This window comes from Haplochromis burtoni, unplaced genomic scaffold (assembly GCF_018398535.1).
Source record: "Haplochromis burtoni strain Fernald_Lab_line unplaced genomic scaffold, NCSU_Asbu1 Contig_65, whole genome shotgun sequence".
In the NCBI taxonomy this organism is placed as follows: domain Eukaryota; kingdom Metazoa; phylum Chordata; class Actinopteri; order Cichliformes; family Cichlidae; genus Haplochromis; species Haplochromis burtoni.
In genome coordinates this window covers 443,041-463,548 of record NW_024582426.1, presented here as the reverse complement: position 1 = coordinate 463,548, position 20,508 = coordinate 443,041, and the positions used below count along the sequence as shown (strand labels likewise).

The 20,508-nt window shown below is 40.0% G+C and overlaps 2 protein-coding genes across 2 annotated transcripts; both read left to right on the top strand.

The window, feature by feature from the left end:
• The first annotated feature begins 2,708 nt into the window (after positions 1-2,708).
• On the top strand, positions 2,709-10,927 carry LOC102311247 (CARD- and ANK-containing Inflammasome Adaptor Protein). Its single transcript, XM_042221333.1, has 5 exons — positions 2,709-3,027; positions 6,461-8,921; positions 9,036-9,211; positions 9,710-9,982; positions 10,065-10,927. Exons 2-5 carry the CDS (start codon positions 7,754-7,756, stop codon positions 10,812-10,814), a joined length of 2,367 nt encoding a protein of 788 aa, XP_042077267.1. The 5' UTR covers positions 2,709-3,027; positions 6,461-7,753; the 3' UTR covers positions 10,815-10,927.
• Positions 3,024-4,944, top strand: jun (Jun proto-oncogene, AP-1 transcription factor subunit). Its single transcript, XM_005923214.3, has one exon. The coding sequence runs from the start codon at positions 3,215-3,217 to the stop codon at positions 4,196-4,198; it is 984 nt and encodes a 327-aa protein (XP_005923276.1). The 5' UTR covers positions 3,024-3,214; the 3' UTR covers positions 4,199-4,944.
• Positions 10,928-20,508: the final 9,581 nt, after the last annotated feature.

Here is a 20,508-nt window from a genome sequence, read left to right as displayed (position 1 = left end):
TATTCATTTATTCTTTTAGTGAGCATGAGGAAAATCATATAAGAAACTGTGGATGTTAATCTTTAAATATGCTCAACAATGACTGCAAAAGTGCATGTAAAAATTACAGGTCAAACATTATATATTTTTTATGGTTACCATTATGGCTACTTGATGTTTGCATCCACTGCTGTCTAAATGTCCAGGTCCGGGAACAGCCAACTACATGATTTCTTACTCTTATGGTAAATGTATGGGTACTTATCCCATACGTTCCTGTACAGAAAATCACTTTGGCAAACTACCATGCTGTGGTTACCCCTTTATAACTTTTTATGCATGGCAACCAGGGAAGAAAAGCAGGCCCAGTTCATTCATCCAGGCTTCAGTCATATTGAAGCATTTAAGGGTTCTGTATTAAACACCATTTGAAAGTATATAAAACAGAATTCACCAAGGCCTGACTTTTGCCATGGGATTTGACTCTTAAAAGCACTTTAATTTAAATGAGATAATAACTTTAAATGACATCATATGTTTTGCCTTAACTTAATTCGTCTATTCAGGACAATGGGTGAAGCCATACACATGGATCCCTGCTGTCTGGTGGCGACCACAAGAACACTGATTTCTTTTGTGTGTGTGTGTGTGCTTTAATTTAAATGAAAAGAAGTCATGAATAGATTAATGAGCAAAGATGGATAAATATTTCAGAATGTGCTGGTTGAACATCGTAAGCAGGCATCTAAAGAACTCGTACATATTCTGCTTCCTCTTATTTTCTCACTAGAGTGATTGTTATGAAACTACAAAACAGTTAATGAAACTGACAGAATGTAACGTAATAGGAAACGCTGCATAAATTTACTTTGCAAAACTCATCTTAAGTGTTTCCTAATGTGTCCCGTCGCCTTAAAGAAAAGCAATTTGTCTCATAACTGAAACAAAATAAGATCTGTTAAGCCAACCAGTTAGATCAGATTATATTTGACTTTATTAATAGCCCGAGTTTGACACATACAACAGTACATAAAGACAACATTAGCAGCCATAAAAAGTCAGACGGTGGTGGTTTTTTATGATCCAGTTCAGCCTCCTTAGGTGCCTCTCTGAGCCAGCCAGCGCCAGGGGACTGATTTACTTGTCACACAAGGGGGACATATTTAGACTGGATGTGCTGGAGAGAGTGTGCAGTAAAGCTGGCAGGGCAGTGGATGACCCAGACAGTGGGAGTGTGGGGGAGACACATAAGACACACCAGTTAACCTCCTGCCATTAAACCAGCTTGATTTCTGACCAAGGGCCATGGGACAATGGAGTGTACTGCACTAATTACACACTCTGACACAGATAATAGGACATATACTTGCTCTTTATGAGAACAAACAGACGTCTGTAGATCTCTTTAACAACTTGCAGTTTTAGCAGAAATAAAAGGTCTTAAATATGGCTTTGCAGTGTGCCGTCTTTGCAGAAGCAAGAGACTTGATTAAAACATGTCTCTTGATGACTGAATCAACAGACAGTTGTCTTGAAATGTCAGAGTACTGGTTGATGCCAATCCACCCAGAATGTGCAGTGCTAGGTGGATTGTGACTAAATATGTCTGTGTTTATATTAACCTTTCTTAGGTGTCAAATTTTAATTCCCTCAGCATTTACCGTACACAGTACAGTCACAAGGAAATGCAGGGTGTGTCTATGTGCTAGGTAAGACAAATTATATGGGACCACCAACCCGAGACCACCATAATATTCCGAGACCAATAAGTAAAACGTCACAAAGACTTTCCATCGCAAGTCTGCATATACATGGAAAAATAAGCTGTAATTTGTTCATACAAAAAGGGTTTCGGTGATTTCATCTGTAAGTTTTCAGAATTATCCATGTTTTACTGAAACAAAAACAAAAGAAATGAGGTTAATTACAAAGAAACCTGCAATAAAAAGAGTTCAATTTGTAAAAAATAAAAAATAAAAAATAATAATAATAATAATCTATATATAACACTTTAAAGCCACCCTATTTTATTATTTTTTTAAACAATTTATTTACTTTTATAAAGTAACATAGATAAAATTAAATAAAACTCTACAAACTGATAAAAACAAGAAACAAATACAGGCCTGCTACAAAATATTATGAGTCAGGTGTAACTTTGATTTTTTTGTCTCAAATTCAGCAATATATTCTTTATCATTATTAGTAAACCAGAGCTATTACTGAGTGCATACACCTTTCTTACCCTATATAAAAAGACAAGTATTTAATTTCAAGCAGTTTGAGTGTTGAAGGAAAATATCACTTCTCCACATAGTATCATCTATTTTAAAGTCATAGAAACTTTGAAAAGTTTAGCCTGATGAAATTCATCATATATTATGATTTATTTTTACTTTCGCGTGGTTCTAAACGACTAAATGAAAAGCTTCCATGTGTGCAAAAAAAGTTTAAGCAAATAAAAAAAGGCATAAATAAAAGTAACAGTAAAAGTTAGCAGATGAGTATTTGGGCTGGTTCACAACAAAATCATCGTAATAAGAGAGACTGAGGTCTGGACGCGCTGCTCTGATCGCTGCCTGTCCCGCCACTGACAGTAAAGCGGGTAACCAAATATTCAAAAACAATACGTCATCCCACAATGCAGCGCGCTTACGTTCTCCTTTACAGCATTACCTCATCCCACAATCCACCGCGAGATTAAGAATCTTCTGGGTGGTGGTCGTCTAGGCAACGCGCCTTATCGGAGGACTCAGCCCCGCCTCAGAGACACGCCCCTCAGCCAATGGGAGAGCCCCGTCATGACATCATGGTTATTTTTAGAGAGGCAGCGGCAGCAGATAAGGTTTGCCTCCACGCTGGACCGCTCAGAGTATACACACACGCAAGCGGTGAGCACGCCGGAGACGCTCGGTGGCTGACAGGAAAAGTTAGAGCCGCGAGGCGCTTTTCATTCACGGACTCAATATAAGTCTGGATACTTTGACAAAAGCTTTGTGAACAATTTCCACTCAACATAGAACAACCGACCATCGCTTGGTGAAAGAAGTAAGTTCTGATTCCTGTGTCGAGAAAAGTGCGCTCTCAAAGTTTGGAAGTTTTTACGCACAGAGAGGACGTTTGGAAACCAGTGTTTTCCTCCTCGGTAACCAGGAAGAAGAGAAGGGGGGACGGAAAGCTGTTTTTGTAGAAGACTGTGTAGCTACATTCGGTTTTTGTTTTATTTTTTTCTTCTATGTATACCAAGATGGAAACTACTTTCTATGACGACTCACTCAACGCTTTCTCCCAGCACGACAACGCCGGCTACGGATACAGCAACCCCAAAGCGCTGAAACACAACATGACACTGAACCTCACCGACCCGCCGAGCGCTCTGAAACCTCACCTCCGCGCCAAAGCTGGCGACATCCTCACCTCCCCCGACGTGGGTTTGCTGAAGCTGGCCTCTCCGGAGCTGGAGAGGCTGATCATCCAGTCCAGCAACGGACTCATCACCACCACGCCGACCCCGACCCAGTTCCTGTGCCCCAAGAATGTCACTGACGAGCAGGAGGGCTTCGCGGAGGGGTTTGTGCGCGCCCTGGCTGAGCTCCACCACCAGAACATGCCGGGCACAACAAACGTGAGTGTCACCTCGACTCCACCGGCAACTGTCAACACTGCGCTGCCGCCTGTTTCATCTGTTGCCGGTGCCACCGTATACAACAACAATGCTGCCATGCGCTCTGAGTCGCCGGTTTATGAGGACTTGAACACTTTCAACCCGGCCATCAGTACCGTGTCGGCACCAAACTACACCACCTCAGCCCCCACTATGTCCTTCTCTGCTGCCCCACCTCAGCTTCCCATCTACGGCCAGCCTTCCCCTGCCCAGCTCCCCCGGCTCACTGCGCTCAAAGAGGAGCCCCAAACCGTGCCCGAGATGCCAGGGGAGACCCCTCCTCTTTCTCCAATCGATATGGAGAGTCAGGAGCGCATCAAGGCTGAGAGAAAGCGGATGAGAAACCGCATCGCTGCCTCCAAATGCCGGAAGAGGAAGCTGGAGCGGATCTCAAGGCTGGAGGAGAAAGTGAAGACCCTAAAGTCACAGAACTCCGAGCTCGCATCCACCGCCAACATGTTGCGCGAGCAGGTGGCCCAGCTGAAGCAGAAGGTGATGAACCACGTAAACAGCGGGTGCCAGCTTATGTTAACGCAGCAGCTCCAGACCTTCTGAGGTGGTGTCAGCGACAGAGGAGAGAGAGAAAAGACTGTAGTTGAAAGAATAGGACGCTTCCTGTGGTAGTGAGTGTCTGCGACTCCCGAAATCGTTCCGGTATTTGGGATGATGTGGCGCGACACTGGCGGGACCGGGGACGGTACCAAACTGAGTGCCACGCGCTCCCCAGTGGCGCGTCCTAGAGATGGGCTCAGGACTGTGACAATAGCCATGAACCAGAAGGGACATGGCAACAGGCAGAAACCCCTTCTGTTTCTGTGTCGTGCTGTTTTTCTTTACAGAACTGGACAGGACTGACGTTTTCTTGATTTACACCGAGCCCTGCATGGACTTCATCATGACCATCAATGGAAAAACTCAGTATTAGAGGATTTTTTTTTTTAAATCACACGCAATACAGACTTTTCTTGCTGTAGCCATAATTAATGGCCTCACTTTTTAGGCGTGTTGGTCAACTCTAAACGGCTGAAAAGTTGCAACAAATGCTGCCTGACTCATGAGTTAAAGTACAATGTACATTTTTTTCTTAATTGTAAGAAATTAAGTTAGAAAAGCTTCAAGATTTACTTGTTTTTTTCTAAAGCTGTTAATGGGGTTTCACTCATTGTTATATGTATATAAGATCAACTTGGAGTACTTATGTTTACCATTTGTAATAAGAATACTGTATAATTTTTTATGTTTGTTTTCTGAGCACTTAAGAAATTAATCAATATTTAAGAAAATAAACCAGATAAAATGAAGCAACATCGCCTCTGTGTACTTGTAAGAGTGTGACATAAAAAGTGGGTGTGCCACGAAGAAGTCAAACAATAAAACATGTTGCAACATGTTGTAAGAGCTGCTAGTGCTGAGTACCTCAAGCTAAATTCCATTAGTACTGGTATTGATTGAAGCTGAGTGATTGTGTTTCAGCTGGCAGGCCGGGCTCACTTACTCCTGATGGAGGCCAGTTCTGCAAATTGGGGTTGTAGAGTTTGCGATCTCCACTTTTGTGTCTCAGCTCACACAGGCTCAGAAGAAGAAAAGTGTAACTGCCCTATAAAGTCTCCCATTGCTTTGAGCAATAAGTAACATTTTCACATCATGTAACACTCAGTCACAATAGGCTAAGGTGTGCAACCCTTAATTAAGAAATCTGGAACTGATTTGATTAATACGACATCTCCCTTGCTATTTCATCATTCAGTCATTCACCATTGCTCTGTCCTTTTGTAAGTATTCAAAAAGGTTTCAGCATGTCAAAGAAAAAAAAGAAGTGTTAGGTTCTGAAGTGCAAATCTCTGTATGGGATAAATTAATACAATAAACTGTGGCTTGGTGGGATTATGTATATATATGGTGAGTCTTTTTTTTTAATCGCATAGTCATCTTTCAGTCAGTACCAGCTAAAAGAACAAACAATAACCCAAACAAAGGCTTTGTGGTGATGGCTTTAACCACAAGAAAAAAGAAAATACAAGCCTGGAGCTCAGTATCTCAAAGTGCTGAATATTCTTTAACTTATTTACGGTACAGCAATGTGGGCCTATAAATATGTTATGAGCACTTTTGAAATAAATTGGGATTTTTTTTTTTTTTTTGGGGGGGGGGGTGTCAAATTGTTCACTTATAAAAAAACAGGCGTAAATTTTTTTTCTTGATGTCTTCACTAAACCCAGCAATTAAAGTGAGTCTCGTTCATGCTTACGCAGCAGGTGCAGCTCAGGCGTGGCCTACAGCAGATAAAAGGAGTGGGCTTTCAAATACTGCTGGACATCAGCACGTGTGCTGCTCTTAATGAAACACTGGAGGGCGACATACATTGGGGTGGATTACCGGAGAAATTGCCTGAAGTGCTCGAAATCTCCACAGATCTGTTGCAATTTATATCGGGTTATCAGATATTAATTTGTGTGGAAATTAATAGAGACTGTCATATAGAGTGTAAATAAAACAGAACGGGTTGTTGACTGAATACCTAACGACGTCTCTGACACACTGTGATGCTAAGGCTGACAGAATATTAAATGTTCTCTTTCTTTTCAATCTTTATATTTTCCGATTTTATTTTTTGTTTGCTTTTTAATTCTTTTATATACAAACAAACATCAAATATCTTTATAACACAACCTGTTTGAACACGTCAAATAAGGGAATTCAGGTGTTGTCTTTGTTTTAATTGTTTGTATTATTTTTCCTTAATTAATAGAGACAATCTCTGTGGGAGACATATCCAAATAGACACTTTTCTCCCTTTCCCTTTAATTATCCCTTTAGGAATCCCGATTTCTTTACAAATCTGCTCTGATTTCTCAAACTTGGGGCATTGTGACATCATTCCGGAAAGCAGTGCCCTCCCCTGCCATATAAGGAGAGGGAACGCTCGGAAGACCCACGTCAGGACCGAGGAGGCGTTTATTACGGGAAGTGAATCGACTGACTCCATAATCTCCTCTTTGCATAATACGATGTGTCCTGAGACGTAATCTAAAGAATAGACCGGACTTAATTAAACAGGCAAATCCATCAAAGGACTCCAAGGGCGATTAAAAGCAGACGTCTAGATGTTAAATATCAGGAGATTATAATAAAAACAAACGTTCTTTAACAAAATCCGCATTCTGTAGAATAGTTAACTAACAGCTCACATAAATGATAATAGGGACAATAGAACAGAAATAATATGTTGATCGATCTAGTTGCTTGGTATCCAGGCTATTTTATACCTAAACTTCCCCACATTCAAAGGGGGCATATGTATATTTTTACTAAAGAAGTTTACATCTATTTGAAAGTTAAAGTTACTTTGAAAATGTTTGCATTATAGTACAGACTTCAGCCACCCCCTTAGTCACACTATAGAGTCTTTAATTTACGCATCTAATCTATAAAATAAAATGGATTGTTATACAAAAACATGCTGCTTCATGCTAATAAATACTGTTAGACTGTCTCCATGAGACTTTATGCAGCAGCATTCTGCTGCATAAAGTCTAACTGTACTTGTATTGGGGGAGTTTCTTTCAGGGTATAAAACTTCTGCTAATTTTACTCATAAATATTATTAATAGCTCTATATCTCTTCATCAAATGATAAAAGGAAATCAAAAGTTGTCATTATTATATATCAAACCGATTTTGACATTTAGGCCAAGAGTGATTCAGACATAAGGGAGAATCTTTCTTCTCCCCCACACACCATTATCTATTTTATCGCTTTCACAAACATGCAAACCAATGTTATTTTTACACAGCTATTATTCTTGTCACCTCTTACTAATACAATACTAATACAATAATTTCACAGTGATTGAGGATTGAAGTGCTATTACTAGATAAAACAATTAACTGCATCTAATGGAAACTTGACCGCGTAATTGCACAAAGGTCAGGTTGAGCCGGCTGAATCTGTACAGTGAAAGGCTTCTGTCTGTTGTAGTTGCTATGGGCGGGGTATTTTACTAAGCAATATGGTACAAAATACACAAACAGAAATCAGAACAACAAATTCTAACAACTGTGGCGCATGAAGGCTGAAGGAACATTTTTTTATTTTCCTGCAAATTTAAAATGTGGAATAATGTCAAAGGTTTTGAAAGCCATGCAGCATCAAATTCTAAGAACCCTTATGCAGTGGATGTGATCCGGACAAAGAGAAGGGATTTGGTTTATGGTATCTCACATACTGAGGATCTCCTGAATCTTTTGGTTGCAGAGGGGGTTATGACAACAGCAAGGAGATCTATTGTTTTGTCCATCAGGACCCATAAAGATCAGAACTCCAGAGTCCTGGACATCCTGGAGGCCAGAGGTGAACGAGCATGTCGGAAATTCTTCCATCCGTGTCTTATGCTGGCAGAACCTGAACTATACCAGCGAATCAAGACCTATGTAAGGAGTATGAACGAGCAAGTTCAAGATAACAGGAGACAGCTGATTGGGTATTTGCTGGAGAGAGATTGTGAATGGGGGGGAAAATTAACAGATCAAACTGGAACCCAGAGAACTTATACTAAAAGGATTAAAAAGGGATCTAGTGTTACAAAGAAAGGAAGTGGTACCATAGTACTTGCAACATCAGAGCATACACCAGCTCAAAGTAAACCAGAAAGCCTCATTTACATGGCTGCTAGAATAGGGGATCTCTTATTACTTGAGGAGCTGTTAAAAGACAGTGATATCAACACTGTCAATTCTTCCAAAGAAACTCTATTACATGTAGCTGCAGAAAATGGGCATTTATCCATCGCTGAGCTCTTGATTCAAAAAGGGGCTAGATTGGACCTCCAGAATGACGCTGGCCACACAGCTCTTCACAGAGCAGCCAGCAGAGGGCACACAGAGCTCATGAAGACCCTAGTGAAGGCTGGGGCCCCTATACATACTCTGGATTTGAAAGGCAAAACTCCCATTCACCTGGCAGCAGAAAATAGGCATCTGAAATCTGTAAAACTCTTGGTGGAGGAGGAAGCCAGGCAGTCTGAAAGTCACAGACAGAATATGTTTCTGCACATGGCTGCCATGGAAGATGATTGGAGGTTGGCTGAGTTGCTGTTGCAGAGCGGGGCCACTGTTGATGCCTTAAACAGCCATAACAAAGCAGCTCTGTTTTATGCAGTCAAGGAGAGCAATGAGAAAACAATGACTGTCCTTCTCAATGCAGGGGCTAAAGCTGACTATGATGTCATATATGAAGCCATTAATCTTCATCAAGAATCAATTCTCCAGCTGTTGCTTGGTGAGTTTGGTCCAGTTCTATTTCAATTCATTGCTTTGTTTTTGAGATGTTACACAAATACAGAATAAACCTGCAAAACATCCAAGCTCACGGCCAGTTTTGTTCAAACCACAGCTAATGCCAGAGGAGTCCTGAACAAAGATGCCCTGGGATCTGCTCTCTTTTCAGCTGTTCGAATGAACTTTGATGGTGCGGTGAGTGCACTGATAGACAGTGGAGCAGATGTGAACATGCGCGACGGTCGCAGATATACGCCTCTCCTACTGTCAGCTGAGCTGGGACACTCAGAAGTCTTCAGGTGACCTCTTTCAAAATAAATTCAGTGGCAATAAAGTAGCCCCCGTAGGCCTTCACACTCACACTCAAGAGCATTTCAACAAAATCAATCATATCATTATGGGAATCACGTAATTATGTAGTTTACTTAAAGAACATACTAGAATAAGAAGAACTTTGTCTAACTACCTTTATAAAATCCACCCTGCCTCATAAATGTTTATATTCACAAATATAATTTATGTATATGTTAAAAAAAAATAGCAGTGAGATATTTGTGGCACCAGATGCTGGTCTAAGTCAAATAGCAGAATAAAATCACGACTGTACAGGCGCAATGACACAAATGGGTTTAGAAAAGGCAAAATGCTCATCATTGTCCTTCTGTAACAAATATGTATTTTCCATGTTTGTTTCAAATTTTATATATATCATCATTTATGTTGTGTTGTACATATTTGGTGCAGAGCATATGCATCTATTTTAACTGTCCCTTTTCTGTATTTTTTTAGCAGCTAAGCCAAATATGTAATATCTTACATTTTGGCTTTTTTTATTCTAGTGTTCTCGTAGCAAAAAATGCAAAACTGGATGCTACTTTATCTGACCTCTCTTCAGCATTGCACTTGGCTGCTCGCAGTGGTAGCAAGCCCATAGTGCACACACTGCTAGAAAAAGGACTGGACCCAAACATTAAGGGAGCTAAAGGCCACACCCCTCTCCACCTGGCAGCTCAATGTGACGGGCCTGACATAACTGGTCTGCTGTTAAAAGGTGGAGCACAGGTAATTGTCAAAGCATTAACGGTTGCTATCAGTTCTGTAGATTTTCAGTATATTAATGCAAAGTTGTGTGTCATTGCTATAGGTAAATGTAGTAGGCCAGGATGGTCTGACCCCTCTGCATATAGCCAGCATGCAGGGTCACACAGACACAGTGATCCAACTTCTTCATAACAAGGCAGAACCTGGAGTCACAGACCGGCTGGGGAGGACAGCCCTGCACTGGGCAGCCTTTTCCCAGGTAGATAGCTGTGTGGTGGACTTGCTGCTGTCAGCCAAAGCTGACCCAGATGCCACTGATAATGAGAAAAAAACTCCCCTCCACCTGGCTGCTATGGAGGGAAAAGTAGACGTGGCGATTTCACTGCTTTCCCACAGGGCAAAGAGGCGAGCTAGAGACATGGATGGCTCCACTCCTCTTCATTACGCAGCAGCTGGTGGGCACGTCAGTGTGGTTACAGCCCTTCTTCAGCCGCTCAACAATAAGGGGACTGAAGACAGGAATGCATGGAGGAAAACACCACTTCATGCTGCAGCTGAGAAGGGACATGATAGTGTAGCTCTGCGGCTCCTGGAAGCTGGGGCCAAGATAAATGCTACAGATCACAATAAAGACACACCTCTGCACTGTGCTGCACGTGGTGGACACCACAAAGTAATGAAAATACTTGTAAACTGGGGACAAGCTGGAAATGTAGGATGGAGGAATAAAGCCAATCTGCAGGCTAAAAATAATATAGGGAAGACACCATTGCAAGTGGCAGAAACTAAACACACACCAGAGCATGAGAACACTGCAATTTTACTCAAGAGGAAGATGTTTCTTATGAAGTAAGCATCATAATTTGTGAACGATGTTGATCCAAGCACTTTGCAACTTGTTCTCTAGTGTGTGTCTTTCTCTTATTTTTTTTTATATTTTTCTCATTTTGCATATATCGCTCTTGATTCATTATATTTCTTCCTGTTTGCTATGTATTCTTGCAGTCAACTGTTCATATTTTATTCTTAGGCATGTACCTAAAGGTCGATTATTTTTTGCTCTTCTACTTTCATCCAAATTAAAATGAAACTCAGACTTTTCCTAGCACCTTCCATCGAATACACCTTCGGCTAAGCTGACTGATACCTTTTTGTGGTGAAGCATTAAAAAAATCTTTTTGCCCACCTGTGGTTTTAGAGTTAGTCACTTCAACGACCATACAGGAAAGTATGTTGATAGCATCTAGCCCAGCTTACACCTTTGCAGATCCTCTTTAAAGGTTATGCAAATTGTATGCAAGCCTGGGTTTGCAAGCGCTGGGTCAAACTCGAAGCACAGAAAGACAGCAGTGCTTGGTGACAGCTATTTTGAACCACATCCTTCATAAGAATAGAGCACATGACAAGCTGAATAACAATTTTATTCCTCCATTTATTTATTTTTATTTCAGTTTGTTGTTGTTTTTTTGGACAAGTAAAGGTCTAATGTCTGTATATGGAGGTGGCCTACTTGAACAATACTCTATAAAAATATCATTTGACGTAATAGGAAAACCCAAGCTTTTGGCCTCAGAAGCTATGATTGTCAGCTTTAGCAAGAAATGAGTTCTGGTACATGGTTCCATCAATTAGGGCAAGTCTTTCAGGTCCTGAAGCAGTAAAGCAGCCTCAGACCATCACATTACTACTGTTAAAGTTTAGTTCAAGCCAGCTTTAATGGGACTCAAACTCAATAAAAATATTAATTTTATTTTGCAATAGCTTTTTGCAGTAAGAGAAGAAAATAAAAATTAGTGATGAAAAAGTTGGTACACCCATGCACTTGGGCTAAATGAAATATGAATCAAAGGTCCTCATAAGGTGCCAGTGATTTGGGCCTCCTTAGGAAGAGGCTGGTGAAGCTGCTGAGAGTCTGGGGTAGTGTGATGCCAAGACCTACAGAGCTCTCCGAGGCCTTTAGAAAAGGACTGCAGAATATCTAAGATAATAAAACAAGATTAACTTAAGTCACAATAGTCTATCTATTGCCTTTCAAATAATTTGTATTGGTTGATGGAGTCAAAGCAAACCAATTTTAGAGAATATTATTTGCAAATGACACAATTTAGCTTTGGTTCTCGTCCCTTGCACAGTTTGTGCATTTTCTAATCTGGTAATGTTTGCTGTTTCTCCATAGATATTTTGTTTAGCTTCTGCTCCCCCCATCCACCCAGGGAAGAGAATAGAGGGTATTCCTCTGTATACCATGTTTAGCTTGGAGCATAAAGTTCCCTGAAGACTGCCGAATTGGTCCACTATAAGTAATGTTGAACTAAACTTAATAGTTGACAGTAATGCAAACCCCTGGAAGTTATTTCTGCTTGGAAATATTAGTTTCTGATGCCAAGATATTTTTGTTATATCAAAATATATAAGCTATGTAGGTATAACTTAAGTATACCTAACTCTTTTTCTACTGACACTAAATTAATCCATCTCTAAATCTAAAAAAAAGAAAAAAGCAGGAAGGAAGTGTTATGATATCTGCAACTTTAGGTTGTTGTTGAAAACAAGTGGTTTGTTGTTGACACAAGAAGTGACACGGGCGTTCTTCACTTCAGTAAAAATACAGATACTTGTGTTAAGAAAAATACTCCAGTCATAGTACTGAAGTACTCATTCAACTTATTTACTCAAATAAAAGTAAAAAAAAAAGAAGTTCAGGCTCTGAAATGTACTGAAAGTAAGAAAGTAAAAAGTAGCCTTTTGTAGAACTTTGTGCAAAGCTAACTGAACCTCATACTGTAACATAATAAAATAATATCCATCCATTCGCTTCCGCTTATCCTTTTCACTGGAGCCTATCCCAGCTGTCATGGGGCAAGAGGCAGGGTACACCCTGGACAGGTCACCAGTCTGTCACAGGGCTAACACACAGAGACAGACAACCATTCGCACTCACACTCCCGCCTTCATATCTATAGACAATTTGGATTAATCAATTAACCTATCCCCATAAACTGCATGTCTTTGGATGGTGGGAGGAAGCCAGAGTACCCGGAGGGAGCCAGAAAAATGATTACAGCCAGGGATGAAGGTGGGGAACAGGTGGGGAGAGAGCAGTTTTAGTGTCTCAGCATGGGGAAGGATCACAACTCACAATCATTTCTAATGCGAGCTCCAGTAGGTTTTTTTGCAGTTATGCTGCTGCTTTTTGTGGATTTGCACAGCTGAATTCAGCTAGATGTAAGCACGTTTCCCATGCTATGTTGCCGGAGCTCCATCCCGAACACTGGCAGCATTCTGTTTATACTGTCTTTACAAGACAGCATACAGCTGGTATAAGGGTTAACTTCAGTGAAGGAATCTAATCATCAGCTTACATTCAAATAAATTTCTGCTACTCTTGATGTATCCTAACTCCCACCTCCTAACTCCCAACAGCTCAGTGCTATAGATTCACCACAATATGGCAAACTAACCTGTTTACCCTGCACTAAACTGCTGAGAATTTGAATAATCCAAAGGTGATATAGCTTAGTTTGTTTTTAAGGATGTTTCACAATAGAAAAAAAATAACTTCACATCATATACAGATCCAATATTTGATTTAAAAATGAAGACATTACAAAACACACTGAGCAATCCTTGCTTTTATATATGGTAAATGGTAAATGGTCTGTATTTATATAGCGCTTTACTAGTCCCTAAGGACCCCAAAGCGCTTTACATATCCAGTCATCCACCCATTCACACACACATTCACACACTGTGAATATAAACTCTCTTCTTCTGCTCCTTCTTGTTTTATCTGTCTTTATCTCTGAATTAAGTTATCTTTCATTCTTTTCTCTTTCTGGGAAATGCAGCAGCTCGACCTTTAGTTAGAAGACACATTATGTGGAAAAACTGCACACAAACAGCTTCTGTATTTGCTGATATTATGGAAATAAATCATCATCCACTTTGGTTGGTTTTCTTCTGTGGTCTTTCAGCCCCTTTAGTGTTGCTGAGCTGGTCAGTGCAGTCATTCATTCATTTTAACAATGCACCAGATTGTTGATTCGTCCACTTCCAGCGCTGTTGCTCTCTCTCTGTTTATTTGGAGTTTTCAGCCTAATGATGGCCACAGCATGGCTTGCATTAACAACTCTTTTGGGTCTCACATTTAAAATGACAAAGACATAATTACAGTGAAAATCCATAAAATACAAATTCAACACCTCAACTTCAGATAGTAAGTCGCTACTTATTTGCAATATGTTTCTTGGGAAATATTACTTTTTTAGGGCCAGGTCGTTTTTTGGTTCTTTTGTTATTTCTACCCACCTCTGCACTTTATCATGTGAAATTAAAGTTTTGCATGTCTTAAATATATTAACATAATTTTGCAATACCATTTTTGCATTAGGAAAAGGAAAGAATAGAAAAATTGGTCATGGAAAAAAATTACACATGCACTTGAGCTGAATAAAATAAAAATCAAGGGTCCTTATAAAGTGACAGTGATTTGGGCCTCCTTGGGAAGAGGAGAGCCTGTGAAAATGAGAAACTGGGTATAAATATCGCTGCAATTCTAAAAGAGTTAATGCATTTTTCCCTTGAATTTCAGCAGAAAGTCTGCACTTCAATCACATATTGGTTGTTTACATATATTTGACCTATAATCCATGTGGTGGTGGTGTACAGAGGCAAAACTGCAAAAAAACAACAAAAACCCCCCCAATTTTGTCCCAAATATTACAGTAGTCACTGTATATTGATCATTTTTCACAAAATCAGTTATCATGCTGAGTTATCTTGTCAGGCTTTATGAAAAAGTATGTAAACGACACATTAAAAAAGTTGAGCATTTTAGTTTTGAGGATGTAATGTGTTACCTCGATTGGGACGGCTTCACCACCACCCTTCAGTGTATTTTTGTTTAGTTAGTGGTTAGTGGTTATTTTTCACATAAACATTGAAATGAGATGGCACAATGTTGCTTTATTTAGCCTCCTAAGACCCAAATTATTTCATGGCATGCATTTTTAATTTCTCTTTGCTGTTGTGACTTTATAGTGTTCGAACACTATAAAGTCACAATTGAGTAATCATGTGCAAAACTCCTTATTTGGTGTTTGAACACAGCAGCATTTTTCCTGAGTGCAAAAACAAAAAGAAAACAACAATTGTGCCCCTTTGAGCAATATGGCTCATTTAAAAGCCATTTGAAAGAGCAAAATTTAGTATTGTCGTCTAGACAACCCAAAATGTGATGTCCCTATATATGGACGCCAGGTCCTAGGAGGTTAAGGCAGGGTTAGGGTTAGGATGGAATTACCGTATGTTATAGGGTTTCTAGATTTATGTGGTATTTGTGTAACCATCATCCCCCTTTTTGTGTCTGGTAGGCTAGCCAATGTTGCCTTGTGCGCTAACTGGTAAGCAAGTCAGCTATGTTATATTAACCTTGGTAGGGTAGGGTTTTCATTTAGTTGACCTCATTTTGAGTTTTCTCCTATTTAGCATTTACTTTTATCTACTTTCTCTATACAGATTTGGATTTTAGTGATAAAGTTAATAATTTTTCATTTAATTAAAGTTACAAAAAGTACTTTTTATACCTTTGTCCTTGTCTTTATGTCTTATTGCTTGGTTCCTGGCACTTGTGTTGCCAGTTGCTGTTATTGTGTTGGACTAGGTTAAGCAACTCATCCAACACATTGGACTTGTTAATCTTGGCAAACATCATTGGATGGAATGGTGAGGATCGGTAGGAATTTAACTTAGTACATGTACTTGAGTATCTTACTGAAGTAAAGGTTTAATTTACTTAAGTGTTTCTATGTTACTCTACTTTCTGCCTCCTTAGATTCTTTTAGCTGCTCCCCCTTAAGGGATCACAACAACAGATAGCGCGTATATTTGATTTGACAAATGAATTCTTGGCACAAACCCAAAAAGATCTGTAATAGAGTTACTTTCTGTATTTTGCTGATTTTTGTTGAAGTTTTAGAAACTTTGCATTTTAAAATTACCTGCCACTTAAAAACATTACTTCTTACACTCGCTCCACTTCTAAAACTGCTATAAATGATGCATAAACGATATGATTTTACCTCTTTCTGTCTGATAAGCTCCAATGATGGAGAATACACGCTCAGATCACTTTGATGTTTGAAGGCCTGCAGTGATGATAAATATAAACTTGCCTCAAATGTCTTTAACCTAAAGCAATGAGTCTATTTTGCAAATGGTAGGAGTAGAAATTTGTGTGAAAACTGGGGGGGAAAGTTCTGAGAAAATAAAAACTATGAAAATACAATGCTGAGTAAAATACAAATACCTGAAAATTCTAAGAACAGTAATTTCACACACTAGATTATCTTTCACTCACACAGATTTTGATGCATTTAAATGCTTTACAAAAGCTTGGTATAGCTGCAAAATGTTGTAGATGATTGTGCAGCGGTGATTATTATCTGCATTTACCGTCATTTAGATCTTCCTGTGTGATTGTGGTCCTGGCAGCAAAACCCCTGAAGACCTATTAGCACTAGGGTGGGATTTTTTTTTTTTTTTTTTTTGAGGTTTAATGACAACAGGAAAAATGTGCGCTTCCTTCTCATCAGGCTAACTGTTACTTTTCCAACGCTGTTATATGAATAAGAAATGTCAACGAAACTTCGCACTAACAACTGTTAAAGTGTGTAAAATGTACTTTTTTCCATCAAGGGTCAAAAATATCGTAGGACAATGCTAAAATATTCATCATAAAAATGTATTGTATTATTTGGTGTTAAGTAATAGAATTATAACAAATTATATAAGGATTCAATTTGACAGTATTTTTTGCCAGTGATTTTTAGCTCATTCTGTGTTTAATTTTGCACACCTCGAGCTTTTGTCCCTGTTTCTCTTCTTCAAGAATGTTTTTTTGACAGCTGCTCTTCCACTAAGCGCATGATGAGGTCTGATTAGGCTTGGCAAAGTGTAGATGGTTCAACTGAAGCGCCAGATGCAGCTTTTTTCCCCTGCTGTATGGTTATGTTTTACCGTATGAAACAGCCAGATGCAGCTCTCGGGACTCATGTCAGATCTTTGCTGGATTTTTATCTCTGCTGAGTGGTTATGTTTTTGATAGCGTTTATTGCATGCATGTGTGCTCGTATGCTTGCAGGCATGTGAGCACAAATGCGTGTCATCATTCCATCTATAAACAAGATAGATTTGAGTGAACTGTGATTAAACTTTTTGGGTGTTTATAGTGGGGTTGTGTTAACAATCCATTAAAACTTGGCTTACATCCACCAGAGTCTGCAAGGTCAGTTTCTCAGTTCTCACATTCACAAGTGTGATGCGTATTGTTAATGTTGCACCCTCAGACAGACATGGCTCCGTTCTCCTTTTGGCAACTTTATTTTCCTCAGTTCAGGTTTGGAGTTTACAGGCAGCATAGCATATCATCAGCAACCCATGCTCTCACGTTCCACACGCTGTTTACTTTTTTCCTTCTTGCACTTACTGATGACATCACAAGTCTGAACTTTGACCTCCTGGAACTAGTGAACTAAAATAATTCACTGAAAATGTGTCCAAAAAAACAAACAAACACACAATTAAATCAGTATACTCTTTAGAGATTTTTTCAGAGATTCAGAAAATGTCAGTTTTATAGCCACTCTCACATCACAATATTAACATATAGAAAGTACAACATCAAATGTAAAAGCTTGTGTTCCATTTAACCTTTGACCTCTCCTTCAAGGTCAAAAGACTGATCTGACGATCAACAATAATTCCATATAGAGTCTTTTTTTTTTTTTGCCTGTCCCATTTGGTTCTTTAGCCATCAGAATTGTTGTCTGAAGACCAACAAGGATACCCAATGGATTTATTTTGCCAAATGGATCATCGTGGCATTGCTGTATTGGTCCATTTGATCGACCTTTGTTTTTATTATTTATTATATTTTATTTTCAGATGTTACAGACGGGACAGACATGAGTGAGGGATAGGAAAGGGAGAAAGAAAGAGGAAGGAAAAGAAAAACAGAAGGGGAGAGGGACAGTGAGAAAGGGGGGGAGAAAGAAATATCTCCTGGATCACCTGTTGAGAGAAGAATAGAGAACAAGGCAAAAAAAAATCAAAGCAATATACTAAACACAACACCATCGCATTAATCTAGCTAAGTGTAAAAAGCAGTAAATACTAAATATTCAATGTTGTTGTGCAGCACGCAGGACAGACAGCGCACAATGTGCTTTGAAGTAGCAGCCAAGAAAGGTGTAATTTAAGTCTACGAGCAGTGAACACCCGTGTGCATACCTGTGTGGATCAGCGCGCTTGTATTCAAATGGTTTCCACATGTAATGGTCTGTAAGAGGATGTAGCGAGCCATAGCCCCGTCCCCCAGGGCATGAAGCAGGCATGGAGGAGATCCAGGCCCCAGACATCCAGAGGCCTCAGAGTGCGAGAGCCCAAGGAGGACCACCAGAGGGGCATCCGTGCCACCCTCATGGGAAGGGCTGAGGATCCCCAGATGAGGTGTAACCCAGTAGCCACCGAGCAGAAGCTAGAGGGGGCTGCACCGGCGTGCCCGCCGGCTCTGCCGGCAGCCAGCTGTGCCAGAGTGAACCGAGCCGCAGGCCCAGAGGCCGGAGGCCCGAGGGCCCCCCGCACCCCGGAGGAGGCCTGACCGAGCAACAGGCGCCAGGCCCCGCCAGGTAGCCACCGGGAGTGAGCTGGTACATACCTGAGTGCCCAGCCCTGGACACCAAGAACCACCCATGCACCGACCCCTGAGGGCATCAGTCACCAGCAGGGAGTGTGGTGAGGGGAGATAGGCCTTGGAGGGCCTGGGAGTTCCCAGAGAGGTGGAGTCTAAGACCCGACCTGACATATAGACACAGACAAACAGGCACACACAGACACAAACATGCATTCCCACCCTCATGCACACATATACAAACACTCAGCACTCACCCAACGTAAGGATTCCATATAGAGTCTAATTGCTAAAAAAAAAAAAAGAGTGGCAAACCATACAATTGAAAATTGATTCTTTACTAGGTTTTCTATTATGTGTAGACACAACACTGGTTCATCCCTTGAGTTATGTGCATTGTTCATGATGAATGACCCAAACTGAATCATTGGAAACAATTTTTTTTAATAAAAAAAAAAAGAGAGAGAGAGAGAGAGAGAGAGAGAGAGAGAGAGAGAGATGTGACTCAAGACTTATGCACAGGACTTTACTTTATGGTTACTTGGTCTCAAGGAATAGGAAGAGTCCTTCCTGGACTATTTAGGCAAGAACTTCAACTCCTCTTGAGCGTCATTAGTAGTCATCAAAATAAACTAATAAACTGGGCCTAAACGATTTTCCTAGTTGCTGTATTTAGTTTTGGCCTTTTATCTTTAGGCCCTTTCATCTGTGCTTCCACTGCTCAGCCATCCCTCACACCATCTGCTACACTGGGTAAAACTAAATGACATCGCTCCTGTTTTACAAGTTTACTAACACAAAATATAGATCAATGCAAATTAGATAGAGGTCAACTGCTCTGTCCTCAAAGAACTAGACTAAATTTTCCTAACGTTTAGGTAATATCAGGTCTCATCAAATGGGTATATTGGAAATGTAAAAGCTTAAATGCATTTTTACTGCCTGGACTAGTTCTATAATCTGATTCACTGAAGGAATTCACAGATTCTTCTTTTTATTTCTATATTTCTTCACCCCGGCTGCGCGATGAAAGTGACGGTGTGGTGGGTCGTGGTCGGCGGTGTCGCTACGGGTAGGCGAACGCACCTGCAACGGCATCCGCAATCACGCCTCACCGGGTTAAAAGACTGACTGGGGTCCTATGTTGTTGTTGTTGTGGAGTTGTGTGGCTGGCAGCGGGAGAGCGGCAGCTAACTGTGTGTACAGCAACTGTGAGGAAAGTGTAAATAAAATATGTTGAAAAGCTTTATAAAGTCATCGAGTCTGATACGGCTCCTTTTTTAAACAAATTTATAATTAAACTATAGGTTCAGTGGCCGCATACGGCCATTTTTCAGTCAATGTAGGTTCCAAAAAACTCCCAAATGAGTGTCATCCATAAAGTTTGGATACAACTTTTAAATCAAATTCAATTCAAATCAAACAATCAATATTTGATTCAAGTGCAGATGTTCAACTTTAATTTGAGGTGTTAAATTTTTTTGTATGAACCATTTAAGATTTACAGCCATTTTTATACACAGTGCCCCATTTATAGAGGCTCAAAATTAATAGGACAAACTAAAATAAATGTAAAAACTATAGACTCTTTTTAATACTTGGGTTAAAAAAAAAACCTTTGCAGTCAATGACTACTTGAAGTCCACAATGTTTGAAAGATAATGCAATTTGGTTCATGAGCATATTTGTCTCCTCCCATTCTGGCACAAGTTCAACTTGGTTTCAACTTTCCAAAGAATTTTTTTAAACAGAACTAAGCAGGCGTCTTTAGATGTTTTTTGGAAAACTCAAATGTGACCTTTATGTTCCTGAGTGTAATCAGTGGTTTGCACTCTCAGTATTTCCTTTCATGGTTTAT

What these genes read in the sequence shown, in the direction of transcription:
- jun (XM_005923214.3), top strand. Translation starts at nt 3,215, where the DNA reads ATGTATACCAAGATGGAAACTACTTTCTATGACGACTCACTCAACGCT.
- LOC102311247 (XM_042221333.1), top strand. Translation starts at nt 7,754, where the DNA reads ATGTGGAATAATGTCAAAGGTTTTGAAAGCCATGCAGCATCAAATTCT. An exon ending in AATTCTCCAGCTGTTGCTTG is followed by an intron (nt 8,922 to 9,035) that starts GTGAGTTTGGTC and finishes TTCAAACCACAG; the next exon opens with CTAATGCCAGAGGAGTCCTG. An exon ending in CTGAGCTGGGACACTCAGAA is followed by an intron (nt 9,212 to 9,709) that starts GTCTTCAGGTGA and finishes GTATTTTTTTAG; the next exon opens with CAGCTAAGCCAAATATGTAA.